This window comes from Apteryx mantelli, chromosome 26 (assembly GCF_036417845.1).
Source record: "Apteryx mantelli isolate bAptMan1 chromosome 26, bAptMan1.hap1, whole genome shotgun sequence".
Taxonomy (NCBI): Eukaryota; Metazoa; Chordata; class Aves; order Apterygiformes; family Apterygidae; genus Apteryx; species Apteryx mantelli.
The window spans coordinates 5,112,853-5,133,608 of record NC_090003.1 but is presented as its reverse complement, the minus strand read 5'-3'; the positions used below and the strand labels follow the sequence as shown (position 1 = coordinate 5,133,608).

At 46.8% G+C, this 20,756-nt stretch overlaps 1 protein-coding gene and 1 long non-coding RNA gene across 4 annotated transcripts in view; one reads left to right on the top strand and one right to left on the bottom strand.

Moving 5' to 3' along the window:
* Positions 1-6,293: 6,293 nt before the first annotated feature.
* LOC136994257 (uncharacterized) lies at positions 6,294-20,351 on the bottom strand. Of its 3 annotated transcripts, XR_010886418.1 has the most exons (4): positions 20,267-20,327; positions 14,858-14,936; positions 6,847-6,951; positions 6,294-6,491 (listed from the first exon to the last, which is right to left on the bottom strand). It is a non-coding gene; the product is annotated as an uncharacterized lncRNA (long non-coding RNA). The 3 variants fall into 3 exon arrangements; XR_010886420.1 differs by lacking the exon at positions 6,847-6,951; XR_010886419.1 differs by lacking the exons at positions 6,294-6,491; positions 6,847-6,951; positions 14,858-14,936 and adding an exon at positions 17,211-18,232 and having other exon boundaries at positions 20,267-20,351.
* SAMD11 (sterile alpha motif domain containing 11) overlaps positions 12,148-20,756 on the top strand; it is a 139,790-nt gene continuing 131,181 nt past the window's right edge. The window contains exons 1-2 of the mRNA XM_067311204.1: positions 12,148-12,188; positions 19,696-20,504. Coding sequence (XP_067167305.1) covers positions 12,163-12,188; positions 19,696-20,504 — 835 coding nt within the window. The 5' untranslated portion in view covers positions 12,148-12,162. The remainder of the gene's footprint in view (positions 12,189-19,695; positions 20,505-20,756) is intronic.

Below are 20,756 nucleotides of genomic sequence, written 5' to 3'. Positions count from 1 at the left end.
GTGTCGGGTTTCTCCCACTTTTTACGAGGCTCATTCATACTTTTATAATTATAGACTGTTATAGACTTTCACCAAACCAGTTCTACCCACCTTGGGTTTTTAAATGCAGTTAAAAAAAAAACAAAAAAAACACACACAGCAGTACACATAGGTTACCAGTGGTTCTTGGGAGTGCCAGAGGCTGGGCTGGGTGTGGGGGCAAGGGATTCCCCTTGTCTGAGAGGACAGCTAGCTTTGTCGCTTTTGTGCAGCTGGCAGGATGAAAGGGTGAGAAAAAAATCCCAAACACACAAGTCAGGCAGTAGCCCATCAGCATAGGCCTCTCCCACACTCAGACAGCTTCAGATTAAAAAGGTCCCACAGAACAAAGGAGATAAAAAGAGCAACTTGTTTCTTTAACACTTTGAGCTTTATTGCTTTAGAAGTGGAAGAAGCAGAAGCATGCCTTAATAAATCCTGGGATTGGGGAAGTGCATCAAACTCTGCATGCTATTAAAACTAGTTGAAGTGCCTAGTGCTACTGTCTTCCTATCCGACTGTTCTTGTGACTTTCTGAATAGCTCCAACAATCTGCCACGTGCTGTAGACAGGTTGGGAAAAAAAGACTCCTACCTACAGGTAACCTCTCTCACCTCCCAGTGCCACTCTCGTTGTGTCCTCACCTATTCGTCCTTCCTCCCTTATTACCACCCCTTGCAGACAGACATGGGCCTGTCTTTCTGACTCTTTTATGCGTAAATGCATTGTTTTACATGAAGAAGGGACCTGCTGGCCTTTCAGGGGCTTTTCCTTTCTGTTTCCTTGCTGCAAATGTTGCAGGTTCCTTGAGGTTTTTTTTTTTCCTCTCCCAATTTGTTCCTGTGTTCTCCACTTTTCTTTACTCGGCAACACAAGGTTGGGTATGTAGGGCTATCCAGGTGGCAGCTTTTCGATTTCTCTCTATCGCAACTGCTTGGAAAGAACGAGGTAACACAAAATCTATAGTTCCTTCTAGCCTCCAGGAAACCGTATCTTACCCAAACAGGCAAGTACCCCTCCAGCAGGTTAGGATCCCTGTTGCTCTTCAAGGCAGGCTCTCTGGACAAAATCATTTTTTATTAGGAAGATACCAGAGGCCTCCGCAGATAAGGAACGCAGAGGTGGTGTGCATTGCAGAGAGAGAGTTATCCCAGGTTGTTTGGAAGTGTCAGTGGAAAGGGCTGGTTGTGTGTTGTGGTTAGCCTAACGCCTGGTCCTTGGTTTGTTCACGTGACATCATGCAAGCCCAACCAGAGGGAAAGCTTTGTTTACAGACGGACACAGTAGCTGTAGGAGCTGGGTATTTTTAAACTCCCACTGTAATGTCAGTTCATGACTGAGTAGTATAATACCTGCACATGTTTATTCACTGTCCTTCCATGGGCAGCAGGGCACAGAGAAGAGGGAAACGGGGGTGAAAAGGGGCTGGGGTCAACACATTGACAGCAAAATATCTACTAAGAAAAAAATGTGCACTTTGAAAAAACAGCAACAACCTACTTTTCTATCTGTCTCTGCATTTGTGTGGTCATGTGTGTGTGTGCATGCATGCTCTCTCTCTCTCACACACAGTTCCTCTCTTAATATTATTCATCCTTATTACGTATCATTATTCGTTATTATGATTTATTTGCCATGCCATGGCTTTATTATGATTTATACCCCCTGCCCCTAAAAGAGCTTACACAAGGCATCACATGTCAAGAAAATAGGCATCCCAGCACAGGGGAAGAAACAAGGCTTTCTCCTCAAGCAGTGAGTCTCCCTCTTCTTCTAAGCTATAATGAACCTCATTTCTTGGCTTCAACAAAAGGATTTGGTTTTAACTTGTACCAAGCCTGGCTTTTATCCAAGGTTATGGTCCCCGATTCCTCTACTGCTGTGTATGAGTAACTGCCAACAGTGTCGATAGGAGTTGCTTGTCTCTGACATTGAGACTACAATGTCTATCCTTCTCCTGTTTATTCTTCTAGATCTTGACTTTAATCTTATTTATTAAAAGAGATTCATTTAGTGATTGTCCATAAAGCAGGCTGATCCTTGTTCTAGAAGGGGAGGAACTTTTCTAGGCTGCTTTACAACATCAGCTTTGCTCAGTGCTGCTCTTAAAATGATTCACAATTTAGGGCCTTTTCCACAGATCGAAACATCATAGGAGGCAGCATTACATTTTGGAAACGTATGTGTAAATAACAATGATCAAGCAAATAATGCTTTTTAATTTGCCAACAGTGTTTCAGTGTTCATCTGAAAGAACCTTCAGAACCTGTCACCTGGTTTTGAGCAAGAAGGTGCCGGGTTTTATCAGTTGTGCTGCTTTCTTGAAGGCCCCAGAGAAGTGAAGTGCTGTGTCTCCAGAACCCTGGAAGTTTTCTCCTCTCTTTGGTAACAGAATGAATTAGCTCCCCAAAGCAGAAAAATGAAAGAAGGAACCTGCTCCACAGGCTAGAACCAGAATCTTCAAAGTAATGTAAAGGAGACTGGAGCTGTCTCAAATTGAGACTTTCAGAAGTGTCTAAGTATCTGGGGAGCGCAAAAACTTGTGCTCCTCACTTCCTCAGAACTTTTGTCTTTACTGGGAAAAAATATGTATATTTTCAAAATGTACGAAGTTCACATTTTTATGGCCCAGGCCTTACTGCTTCATCCGCATTGGGATTTAAGGTTGGGCCAGTCCTTGGGCTCCAGTCAAGATTGTAGCAGGTAACAGGAGAAAAAAAAGGGGGAAGATACAAGACCACAGGAGTAAGAGAACCCTTGACCTTTCCCTAAGAAAAATGTTGTTGTTTCCTTGGGGTGACTGTGATTCTCCTTGTGTGCCCCAGTGGCTGCTTTCCCCTTTGTACTCTGCCCACTCTGCAATCTGGTGTGCAAGCTCTGCCCCAGAAAGCCCAAGGATTCATGAGCCGTCCTCAGCCATAGCGGCACTGTCCCTGGTCTCCTGCACCCTTGTCCCTCCCTCATTGCCACGCTTCATAAACACATCTAGGGCTTTTCTTTGAATGCGCACAGGAAGTGGCAAAGTTGTCAGAAAATCTGGATTTCCCAGAGATGATGTTTTTCACAGCAAGGAGAGTCTTTTTTCTGTGTTATGGGAAACCCATGACAACCATGAGAACAACAGTGCTGCACCCTCCTGCTTCTTTACTGGCCGTGATTTAAGTGACTGTGATGTAGGCAGTGAGGGATAATCTTAGCTGGGGAAATGGGTCCAAGGCAGGGTCGGGAAAAGGCTCTGAGAATCACTTTGGGTTGGGAGAACAGCAGTAAGCGGTGTGAAATGCTGTTCCATATGGGGAAATCATGACATGGAAACTTGCTTTTTGTGCAGGTTGAGCATTATAACAAGTTGTTTCCCTGGCATAAATAATCTCTGCTGGGTGATCAGATCTGTGTGCAGCCCTGGGTGGCTTGCGGAGCCCCTTGATGGAATGATGCCTTTGGGGAGTTAAGGAGAGGTTAACCGAAACCTTCAAATGCAACCAGCTCTCTGTGGCAGAGCAAAGGAAACAAAACTCTGTGCTTAGGCTTCTGTACCGCGTTTGGGTTTTCTGATCTGGCACCCAGTTTGGATGCCAGAAGTTTCTAAAGCTGGTCTGGCCTGACTCTGATCCTGTTTGAAACACTGGCAAAGCTCACATGGAATTCAGTAGTGCAGGGAAGAGCAGCATCTTGGAGTGCATCAGCTGCTTGGGACAAAGACTGTCTTTTGTCCTTTGTCTGTACAGCACCTAGCACAATAAGGTCCTGGTGGATGGGGGGTTCTGAGATGTAACGGCAAGGCAAACAATAAATAATGATGTTTTGTGAGTTGAACAGAGCTTAGGGCAAGCGTATGCGTGTGTCACACGTATGAATAAGTGTCAGAGTTAGGGAGCAGCAAATATTCAATCACAATAAACAGACACTTATTTTCTTCCCTTTTCCTGAGGAGCCGGCCAACCATCCAGCTATTTTATTTATTTATTAAATATCACTGGAGATAGTTCAGCAGCGGGGTGCGCTGCTCTGTCTCCTGAATGATGATTGCCATCAGGCTTGAGAAATCAGTCATTTTTGGCAAGCAAAAACTGTTCGGTGGGTTAATGATGCAGGGTAAATACTGACAGTGGCCAGTGGTCTGAGTGCACCAGACATGACCTAAGGGAATCATAGATTCTGAGGGGGCTGCTGCTTCTCTGTAATGTGATTGCTTCTTTATAATGGCCTCAACTACTTCTCCCCCCCCCCCTTTTCATTATTGACCAAGGAGCATCGGTAAGGCTGGAGAATAAATAGTTCCCTGATGGTTAACAACAGGCTTTCCACCAATTGGAATGCAAGCCGTGCTCCCTGTTATATTCTTTATAATCACACTTTATTGCACAGAGCGCAAAATGAAGCACCTCTCTGCCCCCCACCCTCCTCCTCCTCACGGCCCCTGGGAAGCCGGGTGCTGTCCTCTCGCGGAGCAGGTGAGCAGGCAGCGGGACGGCGGTCCCAGCCGGGGGGGAGCCCAGCCCCGGCGGCGGCGGCGGCGGCGGCTGCCGGGACACGGGACGGGAAAACCCGTCCGCGGCGGGACGGCCCCGGCCCCAGCCCCAGCTCCGCTCCGCAGCGCCCCGGGAGCGCGGCGCGGGGGCGAGCGCGGCAGCCCTGCGGAGCGGAAGGCGGTGTGTGTGTGTGTGTCTGTGTGTGTCTGTGTCTGTGTGTCTGTGTGTGTGTCTGTGTGTGTGTCTGTGTGTGTGGCGCCGCGCGGCCCCCCCGCTCTCCTGCCCCCGGCGGCAGCCGCCCCGCCCGGCTCGGCGCGGCTCGGCTCGGCTCGGCGGCCCCGCCGCCCGCCCGCCCCCGCTGCCGCCACCCCCGGCGGCTCGGCGCGGCGCGGCGCGGCTCGACGGGGCGGGCGGCGGGGCCGGCTGGCTCCTGCGCGCCCCAGTGTTTGCGCAGCCACCCCCCGCCTGGGGCCGGGCCGCGGCTGGCTCCAGGCTCCCGGGGGCGGGAGGTGATGATTTTCCAGTGGGTATTTGTCAGGTCAGAGTCTGCGCCGCCCGCCGGGCTCCGCGCCTCGCTCCCCGGGTTATTTATTACCTCTCTCCCCGGCGGCAGCGCTGCGGCTCCGGGGCCGCTGCCAGCAACCCGCGGCGGCGGCGGCGGCGGCGGCGGCGACGGGGCCCCCGCCGGGGGGTTCCCGAGCAGCGACGGGGCGGCGGGCCGGAGCCTGCCCCTGCCCCTGCCCCTGCGGCCCGCCCGCACCGGCACGCGTGTCGCCGGGGCACTTGGTGCCGGCGGAGGAGAAGGGGCTCTCCCGAGAGCTGCGGGAACGCCGGCGGTTAAAAAGCGCTCTGGAGCTGAGTTAGAGGGAAAGGCGTCCAGTCGCTTTATTTCTGTTCACGTTTCTACTCCATGGTGGAACCAGAGACACGGTTGGGGCAGACCGGCCCAGACTTCAGCACCGATTGACTATCGGTGAGCTGAAACTCCTGATAGCCCAGACAAGCTCATCACCTCCTGATGCATCAGCTAGAAGTCCACTCGAGCAAAGGGGAGAAATTTGTTTTCCAGACTTCTCAGTAACTATCGCCCATGCTTTCACAAAGAGGTCAGAGTGGGCTTGTGCCCAAAGAGCGTTGTGACCAGTTATGTCTTCCATTTGCATTCTTCGTCTTAGCCTCCCTGTAGCTAGGCAGAGCTGAGCTTGAAAAGGGATTGCAAAAGAACGGGGCCGTAGCTCACCTCAGCACTCAGTCATGCCTGTAGGTCAAACGATGAGAGCGAGACCATAAATTGCCTGGGATATCCTTTGGAGAGCTCTGGGGTGTGTGCGCGTGTGCGCACAGCTCAGGTAGTGGACAACCTGGACTGGAGAATGGGGTCTGACCTGTGTCTCTCTGGAACACCCTTGCAACCATGTAGTGTGCTGGTTTTGAAACAGAATGACTCTAAATCCACATGGTGACACTGTTATGTGATTTACATTGATTGTGTTTTTATTGAGTCTCTCTATGCAAAGTTGGATTTTTAAGATAAAAATGAATATAGTCCCTAGGCTGACCTTATCTGCTGTTACTGGCTGAGTTATGTTTCTAGGGTACCTTTAATCTAAGGATCTCTTAGTGCTTACCAGGTCTTCATTAACATTTTACCCTTATTTCAGTTTGTTTGTTTCTTTGCATGCAAATTTCTTGTGTGCCCAAGCAGTTTGTTTCCCCTGTCAGTCGTCAGTATGACTGGGGTCCCTCCCTGGATTTTGTGTCTGTGGTTGTGATATGAGTTTGCTCTAAATGATGTGACAGGAACACTACAGCATCGGGGAAAGGCCTGATTTATTGGTTGACTTGTCAGAAAGAAACGCCCCACTCTTGTGGAGAATTGCCACAGCATATGGGGAGAATGCTCTTGCTTCTAAGTTTGTGACAGTGGGATTCCAGTCGAGGCTTTACCTTCTGTACTAGCCTGCCCCTCAGACAGTGGCGAATTGCTCAATGTTGTTCTTCCTGAAAAGAGTCGGCATTTAAATCAATTCCAGCAATGCAACTCTAGGGTCCCCACATGTGACAGTCATGCAACACATTTCTCTTGCAAGGGCAAGCAACCCACAGTTCAATCTTGCTCCTGACAGCTTAAGTCCCCGCTATTGTTAAGGTGCCTTTCAGACTTGAAACCTCTGCACGGGTTGCAATGTATTAGCTAGTTCAAAAGAAGTGGGAACTAGGGAGCAAATGTTTCCTCCTCAGAGTGAACTTTATCTCTCATCCTGACCAAAAACCCTTGGACACAAGAGAATACAAGAAGCAAAGTAAATATTATTTTGTTATTGTTTAACTGTATTTCAGTCCTGTTGCTACCTACTTGTCTGCAGATGCTTCAGGGTTCCCAGAGCTCCTGAACCAATTTTTTTTTCCATCTGTTGCATCCCCCCGGGATAGTGGTAATATGTCCCAAAAGGCTTTGCTCCTGGTTAATGGGGAGAGGAGGGAAGAGACCCTTATAAACTTCTGGGATGTGTCAGGACAGGCGAGTCAAATAAGGGACACACATGCAGGGAACTTGGTACTCTGGAGGCAAAAGGGACTGTACATACAGGTAAGAAGGCCAGGGAAAAATGCTAAAGAGGGAGAGGTGGTTAGCAGCAGTCAGAAGCTGCTAATTATCCCACGCTCCAGCTTGTTCTCATGAGAGCTGGGAAACTATCTCTTTGATCCTCCAGTATTTCATCTTATAATTGGATGGGGGTTCCAGATGTTACTGCTGAGCGTTTCAGGGAGCTGATGGAAGGAAGAATATTGGATCAGGGGTCTTGGACAATCCCAGAGGAGTTTTCAGTGGTTTGCTAAAGGAGTGTTTGGAACACCATTCACCTTCTTGTCCCTGTTAAGTTATTGGCAGTTTTTCTGTATTTCTTTTTGAATGCACTTTTCTTTACCATATGTATCCTTAAAGTTCCACCCTTTTTCACTTAAGTTTCATGGAGAACAGAGCTGAGTGTTTATTTTCTCCTGATTAGAAGAGGTTTGAATTGGATTAAGTTTGTGCCTCATTCCTGCAGTTCTGTATGACTATTCCAATAAATGGATTTACTGATTTAGCGGCATTTAATGGTAGCTACTGCAGCAGCAAGTCTGAAGAGAACTCCAGGAACATAAATGGAAAGGGAATTTTGAATTTGTCGTTACAGATATTCATATAGGAAGCCTGCTTCCAACAGCTAGATCATTTTGTGAACAGTACATCCAGCCTAAGCAAAACAACTTGAAATGTGAAGATTTAATTTTTGCAGTGGGTTGCTCATGAATGGGCTACAGATCAAGACATTTGCAGAAATCAGCTGGGAGGAAGAGTCACACTTCCTGTCTATTCCATGAGGAGACAAATAGAGTCCCAAAACGCCTGGTCTAATGGGAGCTCTGATTACAGACTCTCTTTGCACTATGATTTTCTTTACTATTTTCAGAGGAATTTTTTCTGTGACATAGTACTGGAAGAATGGAGAATGCTAGTGCCTGAAAAAGAGGGTCTGTTTGCATGAAAAAAGTTATAGAAGTAATTTAACCGTAGAGTTAAACTGCTGTAGGTATAACCATATGATCTCTATTATTGTTCCATAATAATAATGCCTTTCACCACTTGCGTAATACAAAAAAGATCAAAAAAATATATCTTTCAGGAGAAGAGTATCCAAAGTGGAAGTTATGCTAGTATGCTATAGCTATGTAATTGTTTTGGTAAATCTCTCAGTGCAAACCCTAGCTCTTGTAACAATCCAAGGAAATGTCACAAAAGAGGGTATTAGTGCTACTAAAGGGCCAATGATTTTATAAAGAAATGTTTTCCATAATCAACTGTAATCTGAAATTAGATAACAGTGCCTAGATACTGTAGCGACATAGATGGATGGGCTGTCAGCTACTCCCTTTAACAACCTCTCTTGTAACCCACATCTTATGAAGTAAAACACCCAGCCACACTGAAATCGTGAAGGTTTCTAGCTTCGGCATTCACCCAGGCATGCACACTCTTGTCAGTCCTGCTTTGCTGTTGACCCTGAGCACTGCGTGGAGACCGCTTCCAGGACTGCTGGAAATCTAGAAGAGACTTGGACATATCATCCCTGCATACTCCTTAGACAGAACAAGAGCACAGAGGTGGGAGAGTGTCTTAGTCCTCTGAAAGGTTTTGTTTGCCTCCTGAGATAGAGCTGAAAACTCACCATAATGAGTAGGAGAATCCTGAACATGGGGACTGAAGCTGATGTGCCTGGTAGTTCAGGTTCCTGGGCGAAGGGTGAAGAATGGAGACTCATATCTTAGCTGAAAAGGGCTATGAAATTTCTTTGGAAGTTGTTTTTGATGATGGTGATGAAGGAATAGTTTAAAACCTTTTTTCTGTCAATAGAATTATTAAGGATCTGGAAAGACATTAACCATCCCAGAAAGGACTTCAAGTTGCTCTTCCAGAGCTGGCCTGTCATGAAATGAGTTGTGGTATCTCGTGCTTCCTATCTCATCCCACCGCATGTGCACTGGGTTCTGAAAGGAACAACACAGGCTATTTCCTCTGTGAGGAATGATGCAAACGATAGGGACACATGCATACTGTGAGCAGCAGTCATGGGAAGTAGGAAATAGTGGAGAATGAGGGAGTAGGGAGAATGGGAGGCTCAACCCGGAATAATGTGGAGGGAAGATTTGTCCTGCAGCCTTTTGCTAAAGAACATCCTTAAGCAAGTCCATTCGCCAGGGTTGTGCACTATTTCCTGGACTTCTCCTCGAGGCAGATACTAATAGAGTCCTATTTGTTTTATAAAGAGAGGAACGAATGGCTCAGATTGCATTACTGTATTTCAAGAAGCATACTACAAATCTGATTAGATTGAGGTATAACTGCATAGGTGTGCATACAGCCAATGTGTATATGTCTTTATGTACACATGTGCAAACACAGATTACTTCTGGGAAGTACAGCATGTTTAAGTTAGTCTGTAGGTTAATCCAATGTGGGACTTGATTTCCAGGTTCACTCAGTGAGAATTGATATAATCTATGTGGTTATAATGAAAACCCTGAATATGTTGGAACAATGAGCCTTCTTTCACTGAAATGCAGCAAAGTCCCTGATGAGTTATACTGGCTCTACTCTCTGAGGCATTAACAGAAGAGAGGGGGAGAATCTTGCACTCAATAATTCACGGATACATAAAGATTTCTTTTGAGCAAGTAATAATTCTTTGGAAATTAAGGTTAATTAAAAGCAATACCTTACCTATAAATGTATTCAGTTACTTTGTCAAGACAATTTTATATTTGTTTCCTATGATGTTCCCATCTGCATCTTAATCAGCATTTTGCTGTAATTGTGATTAGAGGCTGTGCTACAAAGACAGACTCCTTTAAAAACTGAAGGGAAGAAACAAGCAGCTGGGTGCTAATAGACTTGAGTGTCTTCTGAGTATTTACAATGGATTAGACTTTTTATTTTAGGGTGAGTACAGCCTTAACCTGCGCACAGTGGAAGCAATGCCAGCATTGCTTCTGGCTGCAAAGCACATGTACGAAGCGTCTGCATACTTGATATACTTACAAGGGGAGAGGGGAACTTAAAAAGATCTCTTTCTCCCAATCCTCACCCTCAGTCATTGGCTCTAACTTCCTCGTAAGTTTTTTTTGGGTAGTGAAAAATGAAATGTGTGATAGAACCCAGCTCTTTGCCCCTTCAGCTGCTGGCACATCTGTTAGTCTGCTGAGGATGGGATGCAAGCCACCATATGGCTGGAACGTTAGCAACTGAAATTCTGATGATTGCTCCCATAAAGCCAAGCTAATACTTCAGCAGACTGTCTCTCACAAATTGAGCCTCAGGTTTGAAATTTAGCTCTTTTGGTCTTTCTCAGGGCACAAAACCGATAAAATCTACTCTCTTGTTTACCCAGGATCTATTTTCTGAGTGCACATGCCTGTGCATCTTTGTATGGCTGTGTCAAACAGTTGGTGATCCTTGATGCCAGGCTGTCACTGCTACTGCGTGTGTCAGTTGCCACAGTCCTGTAGCGTTCCCATCATTTTATCCGCAGCTATTGCTAACTCTGTGCTACAGATAACAGCTAAAAGGGATAGCTTTTGTGAACTGTGCAGTATTCAAAGTGCCTTTTTATCCATTCCTCTTGGAGCAAAACTTTAAAGTTTGTGACAGTGTACAGAGTAGTTTTTCAAACGTGTGCTGACAATATATCTATTTGCATGTGACCCTTTTGAGTGTGAAGGGTTAGTGAAAATGGCTTGTGCCACATCTGGGTACAGATTAGCTTTGGCTAAGACAAGCAAGATGTATGTGATGAACAATATCTTTTTCTCCTGCTGTAAACAAATTAGTTATTTGCAAGTATTTGCCAGACAGTTTTGGATGAAGAATTTTAAGCATCAGGCATCAAGATGTTTGCTCTGACATTTCTGCATTTGCCACTTGTGATGTGTTATGGCTCACAATTACTTGTTTTTGCTCAGTGATTGAGTTATTGAACTTGAGAAAAACAGAAAACTGTAACTGATATATTGTGTACAGCAAATAACCATATTTGCTCATCAGCTTTCTATTTTGGAAGAATGCTGGTATTCCCTGGAAATGACCATTTTTCAAATGTCTTTAGGTGGCCATAGTAAGGGCATTTGAACATGGTCAGCTCCAAGCATTCCTGAATAGTGAACATCATTTTTGCACTATTTGCCCAGTTCTCCTGTCCTGAGTGTGTACACAGTGTACAGGTGCCTGTATATGGTGCGTGTCAGGGTTCATGCAGAAGGGGCTGTGAAGGAATTGGCTTTGAAAATATATTGCATTGTCTGGTGGGAGCCGGGCTGTGCAGGAAGAGCGTGCTGAGCCATACAGCTGTTCTGTGGAAGTCTGGCTAGCAAGATGGATAATCTCACTTTAGCAGCAGGACACCCCTCCAGAGAAATCCTCTGATAAGGTACACACGTATTAATATGCAAACACCCATTCAGAGATACACACGCACACAGAGGCACAAATCCACAAGAATCTCAACACGTATAGAATGATCAGCATTAATTGCAGCTGAATTAAGTGCTTTTTGTTCAGCCTTCCTACTGCTTTCTACCCAGGTATTTAACTATAGAAAGTTTGACACTAAATTAGTCCTTGTGTCTGCAACCTGATTACATTAGGAAGATAGGTGGAGGAAAAAAACACAGCCATCAAAACCATAAAAATGGTTGTACTTAGAAGGATCGCATGTAGAAAAGTTCAAGTTTGGAAGTCTGACAAACAGATAAAATTCAATGTTAACTAGTTGCAGCAGGCCACTTCTCTTGTCCACAAGCCTGCTGCATTTGCTATGAAGCAAGAGCAAGGGAAGGAGCAGAGGAGTTGCTCGTATTCCAAGGAATTCAAATCATTGTGAGCAGTTCAAATGCGTAAATGCCTGTTTACATATTTTTTGAAATTCCTTTTATTTTGTTGTGTTTTTGTTATTCTTTTCTTATATCTTATCTAAATTTTTTGTTTGATTAAAGCATTCTGTTGCAGTGTAGTCATGGCAACAGGTTTACTTGAATGAGTCTCTTTTTCTAGGCATGTAAGATTTAAAGGAAAAGAAAAACAAACCCAAACAAGACAAGTCTTCATGTGGTCCTGGCCCGGCTTTTATTCGTAATGACGGAGGTGCAAGTGAGCAGTGAGTGAGTACAAAGTCATTTATGTGTGTTTTTGTCTCCATGAGTTCACTGGAGAGTCTGCATATGCCTGTGACTATTCATATGTGTATCTTTGGGTAAGTTTGCCAGAACATGTTCAAATACGATAAACCTGTAGAAGAGCCAACGTAGGAGCTCTGGTCACAGTGAAGCTGAAGGCGTGATTGCCTTCCTATACCAGCACTAACTAGATAGTTCAAGTAACAATTGCAGAAGTAGTACAGCAGAACAAACTTCAGTGAGAAATCACTATGGAAACATAGGTCTATATTGGGGCAGCTCCTATGTGATGTCTGCTCAGAGTACCAGTGTAAATGTAATAACATTTAGCTGTAGCAGATGCAAACTTGCTGAAATCACAGTATAGACATAGCCCATACTAGGGCCTATCCATACATAAAGTTTTACATTGCTGTAACAATAATTGTTCAGAAACATTTGTAGTGAAAGTTCTACAGCTCTCTAGTGGAGTGCAGTTATACCAGCAGAGAGGCGATATATGCTAATCCCGTTATTACCAGGGCATTGACTACACTACATCAATTCCTAGAAAGGAGGAGAATTAGAACAATACAAAACCTGTGCGCAGAAATGCCCAATGACTTAAAGGCTTTAGAATGTGTTAGCTCTAATTAATGTGTTTGAAATCTGTAAGCCAGCTCAGGTGGTTTATACTTCAGCACCTTCTAAATTGGTCAGGGCAGGTTCTACCTAGTCTTTAATTTGTCCTTTCTAGGTTGTATTAAAAGCGGTTACACCTTGATTACACTAGACTTTCCTGACACATTCCTTCCAAAGGATTAGCTAACAAAGTTCATCTGCCTAGTCTAAACAAGTGTACTCTGTGTGTGTGCACACACACACGTTTGTATACACTTGTGAATTAAGGAAGAGATCCATAGTTTATTCTTTTATAGCATTGTTTCATGTTGGGATGGCACACCTATGTTATCTTCTTTTCAATGTTCACTAATTTTTTATTGTTTTAACCCAGTAATAGATTCCAACTTTCCACCTGGAAAGTCAGTTTCCCAGTGTATCTTTTTGTTGCTATGATTTTAGGAGGGAAGGAAGGCAGGAAGTTAGGGAAGTGGAGTAGCACATAGTGATCTTGAAGTGTTGGGATATGGCCAAGCTTTAGATTAATACATCATGACCATCACTTCACCATCTTTTGATACAAGTTTTTCTTACCAATGGGGCAGATTAGAGTGGTGCAATCAAAGGCTTCAGAAAGAAGAGAGAAAGAATCTGGTGAAGGTTTTCTGCATTACAGCTTTGATGTTTCAAATCTTTCACAACAGTTGCAAGTTAGCAATAAATAACATCTGAGGAGAGAGGAAGAGACTGGGGAGAAAGATGCATTTCAATTGCAATATGGGCAAAAAGTATAGTTAATGCAGACAGAAGCACAGGGAAACTGGACAGTGGCTGGAACTGCAGAGAAGAAGGCTCTTGCCTTAAGAGTAAAGGGTCAGAGAGAATGGTAAATACGACTGCAGTTTTGATACTTAACTCCTTATTCCATTGGTGATTTCTGTAAGTGCTTTTTTACACTACACAGGCACCACTTGAATGTAGCTAAACTTCTTGTTTTCCAAAACCTTTCCAGAGAAGGGCAATCTCTCTTGCTACATTAAGGAGACCGGAATGCTGAAGTGTGAAGTCATTAAGAGTTTGTCATTGGTTTTAATAGAAATAGGATTACATCCTTTGAATTTAAACTCCTTGTTGTAGAGATCTCAAGGCTGATTCTGATCTAAGCTACCACAGTGTACCCGATCTTCCAGTAAGGAAGAGAGATGAATCTGTCCTTTTATCATTTGATGGGGTTGTCCAGTGCCATATTCACTGATAGCCAGTTTAATGGTCTCTCGGTGCACAGCAGTCTCTGGGTAATTCTTGCTGTACGCTATGTGTAGCAGCATGCAAAAGTCTCTGAGCTACAAGCCCAGGTGACTGTTCACAGCACAGAATAACCCACTATACCAAGCTAGAGAAAAAAGATCAAATGTGTTCCCTGCATGGGAAGTTATTTGTTATTTAGAACAAGGGAGCAGCTAATTTAGAAATAGAGTTGTTGGCTTCCAGATAACACTTCCTTTGACCCTCCCCAAAACACATTTTATTCTTCTTGTTTTGTGAGTGTCAATCTACTTAGACTTTTCTCGTAGGGGACTTGTAGGGAAAGTGAATTCGGAAGAGGTATTTTGTGTAGATAGTTTGAAGAGAAGAGAGTTCCTTAAACTACCTTCTACTGTCCAAGACTGTTCTCTTGGAAGCAGACAAAATGCCTGCATTAGGTAGGGATGTATGCGATTTACAGCTCTTTTTGTTGTGTAACCTCATTCTACCATAACCCTACTTTCTAGAAAGAAAGAAAGAAAAAAACCCACTTACTGAGCTCTATGGTGCTCCTTTTCACTCCAATAAATTGGTGTAAAAGGCTCGTATCTGTATCAATTAGATTTAAAAAGGGTAAAGCCCAGCAGTTCCTGAGGAAGCATATTTTAGAGGCAAAGCCCTTTGCAATGTCTTCCTTCCTAGCCTTCCTCCCCTGAATACCCACTCCTGCCCTGCCTGCTGTTGCTCTTGCTGCTGGGCTGTCAAAATATCTCTCATAATGAAGCAGTCTGGCCTGAGGCTAGTATTACCTCCAACACCGATCCTGCTGAGCATGACTCTGGCAGCGTGGCTGCAGCGAGCGTAGAGCATATCATGGCTGGGCTACACCTGGAAAGGAGCAAGAGACAAAAGCAATGAGTCTTGGCTGTTAGACAACCTTGATGTCCTCTGAAACTCCAGAAGGACAGTAGAGAAGGCACGAGATTGGTTGGGTCAGGTAGTGGTGTTGTGGCTGTTTGACTGGTCTTGTTCCTGTCTTTTGGTAGGCTCAGAGCGTTTTGGTAGCATATTCCAGGGGCAGGGCTGTTGCTTCCCATCGCTGGTGTGATAGAGTCAAGGTAATTTAGTGGGAAAGATGGAGCGCAAGGTGAGAGAAGCTGTTGACTTGCAGTCATTAAAGGGCTAAGCACCCCAGCTTCTTTGGGGGAAGAAACATGATCCAGTGGATACTGATCAAGTTGTTGAAAGACCTGTTTGATTATCTGAGCTTTCCTGGTGTCAGGCCTACAGGACAGAACACTGCTGGTGTAGTTACATTTGGGTTGTGAGAAACTCATGCCACACCTGCTACGGCAAGGCCAGCAAAACCTGTGCTGTAGATGCAGCTACACTGACAGAACATTGCATCTTTCGGTTTAGCTTAGCTTAGGCACGGGCAAAATGGTGCCAGAGATGGCACATATGGCATCCATGGTGGAATCATGCAAGAACAGAAGCTCTGGAGTAGTTTGTGAACACAGGCTGGTCATTTTACTTGTACCTGTGTGTCTGTCTCCTCCCAGCCTCAACCTGTCTTTCCTGTAGAGGGGCAGGGCTTGCATCTGCAATGAGTTTTTAAAACGCTTAGCACAAAGGACCTTTGATCTCACTTAGAAACCCAAAGGTGTACTGTCACAGACATAAATAACAAATTACATTTAAAAAGTTCCCCCTCCTTTTACGGATAGAATAATGGAGGCCAATCCAGGATAAGTAATTTGTCCATGAAACTGGTGACAGAATAAAGAGTAAAGTCCTTATCTTTTTACTTTCAGATCTGTGCTTGAAGCACAATACCATCTTTCCTTGTAACATGCTTTACAGCACAGCTAGCTCTTTGCAGTCATTGATACGTTTGATGTGAGAGAAATAAAAGGTCCAGGTTTTGTTTAAACCCTACATGATGTATTCCAGAAGTGGGGAACTAGATGTTAGAAAACGATCACTATTTATTACATTTACTGTGGCAGTGTCTCTGCAAGCAAGTTAAGAATTGTTCTTTCACTTTGCTAGGTGCTGTAGAAACACACAACAAAAAGACATGGTGACTCGTGTCCCCAGACTTTAAAGCACATTCCAATTCCTTAGTTCAGCGTTTGCAAAGCACACCTGGTTCTCTCTCTCACTGTATGTGTGTAGATTTGCTAAGATCTCTCCAATCTCTTCTCCAGTGGTGAATCTGTTTACACTAATACCAACAGCTCCAATGTTAGAGGCAGGAGCTGAACAACTTCAGACTCCCTGCTGTTGAACTCAGCCATCCAGACAGCGCTCCTGCATTTTATTACAGTGGAGGGGACTTAGTAGTAAATTTTCATGCTTATAAGAGACTGATAGGATCAGCTAAGGTCTGTTCCTCTTGAATCCCTCTACACAGCTGCCAGAATGCCTTGTGTCTGTGTGGGAAACCCTGCCCCGGTTCAACCCATGCCCCTCATGTTGGACTGCCATCATGAGGTCTTACTCTTCCAGTGCTGGACCCCTACGCAGCTTGGCCAATGCACCCATATCATGACTGACATCAGTGCCTTTTCTTCCCAGGAATGAAACACATTCAAGTAGATGTTGCCCTTCTAGCATGAAGAGTAGCATATTTACTCCACTTATGGCTAGGCCCAGCTTTGAACCCAGTTTCTTTAGAGAGGAGAAGCAACTGAGCTGAGATGTAGTGGGAAAACCTCATGGCAAGTCACCTTTTCCTTTAAAAAGAAAAGGTAGATAGAAGTTCTCTGGGTTAGGAAGAGTTTCATCTTAGCTGTTTTCTAGGGGCAGACTGTAGGGTAATGCAAAGTGCTGTTAGGGCATTCGAGTGTGCATCCAAGCCACAGGGATCTGAGAAGTCTAGAAGTACCCCAGAAGGACTTGTTCCTTGAGGTTGAGGGACATTCTCGTTCTGCTCTCCTCTGACCCTTCCTGGAGGAATTGTGTAGACCTGTCTTTGGAGAGGGCTGTGGCCAAGCTCTTTCTACACTTGGAGATAAAGTTGCCATTAGGAATCAAGGTGGAGAAAGAGTAGTAACCCTTATGTCTGTAAAAGAAAGCAAGCTCTGAGGAAAAAAAAATCCACTTCCCTGTAAAAAAAAAAAAAAAAAAAGGAAAAGAAATCAGTCCCATGGAGCCAAGTTACAAAGAAGATGAAGCCTTTATTTGGTTTCTGAATTAGTTCCCAGGCCTTGCAGAGAGCTCACCACAGTTCTAGGTATGCCAGCCATGAAGGTCTTCTAGAAGTGCAAGAGCAAACAGTTCTGCTCACTGTGTTGTCTTTTCACCTGAGCTCCATCCAGACTCCTCTTACGTTCTTTCACAGAGAGTGCCTGTGTCTCCCAGTCTCTTCCAAGCACTGTCCCTGGTTCATTAGGTGGTAATGGAAAGGGGTTTCTTCCCTATCATCTCCAGCAATCAGAGGCATTAAGAATAAGGACCCAGGGAACCTAAATGAGAGGATTTGATGGGTATGTATATCTGCCTTCTTCATTAGAGCAAGAAGTGAGGATTGCTCCCAGACCTTGTATTTCTTGAGAATAAATGGGCAAGAAACAAGGATCATGGTCATGTAGTGCCAACAGAAGACTGAGACTTGGGGCTTAGATTCCATTCCTGGATTTCCTGCTGAATCCCAGAAAGCCAGTTTCATCTGCCTTTACTGGTGTGAAGTAATAGCTTCTCCCACAGGTGGTCCATTGGTGGCATGGACTTTTCGTATAGAGGGGTACCTATCTGCTGAGAGCCAAGAGGGGGCAAAAGACTGCACCTGTGTGATCTCAGGCAAATCACTTAGTGCACAAGTGTGAACTTGTCACCCATATTAGCCTGTAGTTACTCATAGTGGGACTGAGTGGCTGCATGAGTAACCGTACAACCCCGGCATGAGTACAGGGTTCACGTTCTGGATCTTAATCTCTTTACGCTTCAGTTTCTTCACCAGTAAAATTAAGCTAAAAGCAGCTTTCTTAAAGAGGTGCTAGAAGGTGGTGTTCTTTCCCCTCCTGTCAATGCTTTGAGACTGTCTGAGAGATGGTACCAAAGTGTGAGGGGTTCTTATTACTTAGAAACTGCCTTGCTAACTCTGTCAATGGCTGGTTTTCTTGTTAGCAAATCCACTTCTCACTGTCTGGAAGGTGAGTTTAACTTACCACCATCTTCCCCTGTAAGAAAACAAGTAATTATGAGAAGGTACACTTTGTGGAAAAGCTAAGATTTTTTTTTTTGTTCTGGGGGAGGATGGGATATAAAACTGCCCCATCTGCCGCCTTGTAAGACTCGTGGGACATGTCTCTTGTACTGTGTTTAAGGGGTCATTTATTTTTATTTCCCATCTGCATGGCATTCTTCCTGCAGAGTCGATCCTACTTAGCATCCAAAGGTAGGGAACTCCATTATATTAATGGGACAAATCTCCGTAACGACCATGCAACTTAGTTTGGGCCGTGTTCTCCTCTTGGGGCTGTTTCACATGGACCTCGTGCCATGTGGAAAGCGAGTTTCTAGCATGCCTCCTAACCCGTGCTCCCTCGCCGCATGGGAAAGGAGCGGGATCTAGCCTGCCCCTCCGAAGTACAGCTCGTCACAAGGGGAGTCTGCCGGGAAGGGCGAGCGGCGCCTAGAGAGCTCGTCGAGGCAGGAGCCCCGAGGGCGCCGAGCAGCCGAGCCGGAGGCCGGGGCGGCCCCCCCGGCGGGCTGGCGGCTGCCCGCGCCGCCGCGGAGCCGGAGCCGGAGCCGGAGCCGGAGCTGGAGCCGGAGCTGGAGCCGGAGCCGGCCCCGCCGTCCGTCGCTCACCCCCTCCTCCGCCTGCCGCCGCCGGCGCGGCGCGGCGCTTGCAAGCGCCTCTGCTGTTTAAATGGGCCAAGTTAGAGAAGCGGCGGCGGCGGCGGAGGAAATCTTGTTTGGTCAGAGTCTCTGAACTATACTGTGACTTCTGAGCACAGATCAATATATGTCTGTCCCGGGTCGGAGGGGAACGCGGCTCAGTAGCCCAACACAGAGAGGCATTTAGGGTATGGGGGCAGTTGCACAGGGAGCACATTCCGTGCAATGGTACAGTCTCCTGGGGATAGAAATGTGTACGTCTGTGTGTGTGTGTGTGCATATATATATATATATGTATGTATATATATACACACACTATATATATAGATAGATAGATGAAATATAATACTATGTTTTTCAAAAATTCCATGCAGGAGTGGAAATTGAATACCAGCTCGCAGCGATCATAAAGCGTTCGGTGGGAGCGGGGCGAGTCTGCACTTTGCAGGTGAAGGTGGGCGGCCCCCGGGAAACTTCTCCGCGCGGGTGTCTGGAGCCCCGCGGGCAGAGCGAGCAGAGCCGGCACCGTCCAGCCCCCGGGGGCTCCGTCCTCCCGCGCCCGGCGGGCGCCGGCGGAGGAGGGGAGGGAAGTGGATCGCGGGGTGGCGGCGGGGGCGCAGCGTTTAATTTTAATTATTGCATATAAATAAATAAACCAGGTGTCAGTTTAAAGGAAGGGGGGAAGGGCGAAAGGGGGCTGGGTGGGCGGCGGGGAACCCTCCAGCCTGGTGAGAAGGTGGGTCGATCTAGGGGAATCAATAAGCATTTTTTTTTTAAACCAAAATAATGTCTACGGCAGCAGAGACCTCTCCGAGATGTCAGGTATTAGTCCGGAGGGGCAGATCTGCGAGCCACACAGCAGCTCCCGGGTCTACGGTACATTAGCCTCTCCGTGGGAGAGGGATCCCAGACAGCTCTGCTGGGGACCCAGCCCAGGCGATTTGTTAGCGGGCTGCTTCGGGGGATACCAGCCACCTCCGGCACCCGAGCGCCAAAGGTGCTTGTGTTGCTGCTGCTGCTGCTGCTGGCGCATTTCATCCAAACTCCAGCCAGAGCGGGGGCAAGTTGAACCGGAGACATTAGAGCCACTGTGCTTTGGAGAGACGAGGGCGCACGGGGAGCGCGGCAGCACCATGCCTGCTATCAAGAAGGAGCGACTTGACAGGGAAGAGATGGCCCTGGCAGCTTTTAACCAGCCCATGGAAACCTTACCTGACTATCTCGCCCCGCTGGCCGCCGCTGCCATTCCGGTGGTAACCCCGCACCCGCCGGCTTACGACCAGATCTTTGCCCACCGCGCGTACCTGGGCTTCCACGAGACCCACCACCCCCACCCCCACCACCCCCACCACCCCCACCACCTCCCCGAGGACCTGATGCTGGAGAGGTTTTCCTCCATCCCGGATTTCCAGCCCTTCTTTGACAACGGAGAGCCTTGCATCGAGGTGGAGTGCGGGGAGAACAAGGCGCTGCTCTACATCAATAAGTTGTGCCAGGGGAGCAAGGGACCCTCTATCCGCTACCGGGGAGAGTGGCTCACGCCCAACGAGTTCCAGTTCGTCAGCGGCAGGGAGACGGCCAAGGACTGGAAGCGCAGCATCAGGCACAAAGGTAAAGGCGCCGCCAGCCGCGGCCGGCCGGGGTCCCCCCGCCGCTCCGCTCCGCGCCGCGCCGCGCCGCTCGCCCGCAGCATCCTCCCGCTCGCCGCCGCGCCGCGCCGCGCCGCGGGAGCCGGCCCGGGGAAGGCTCGGTGCCTCTCGGTACGTGCGCGGGGGGGGCGCGGGAGCTCGTCCGCGGCCGGGCTGCCCCCTCCGCGGGCTCCGCGGTCCGCCCCTGCCGGACCCCCTCCCCGGGCACCCCGAT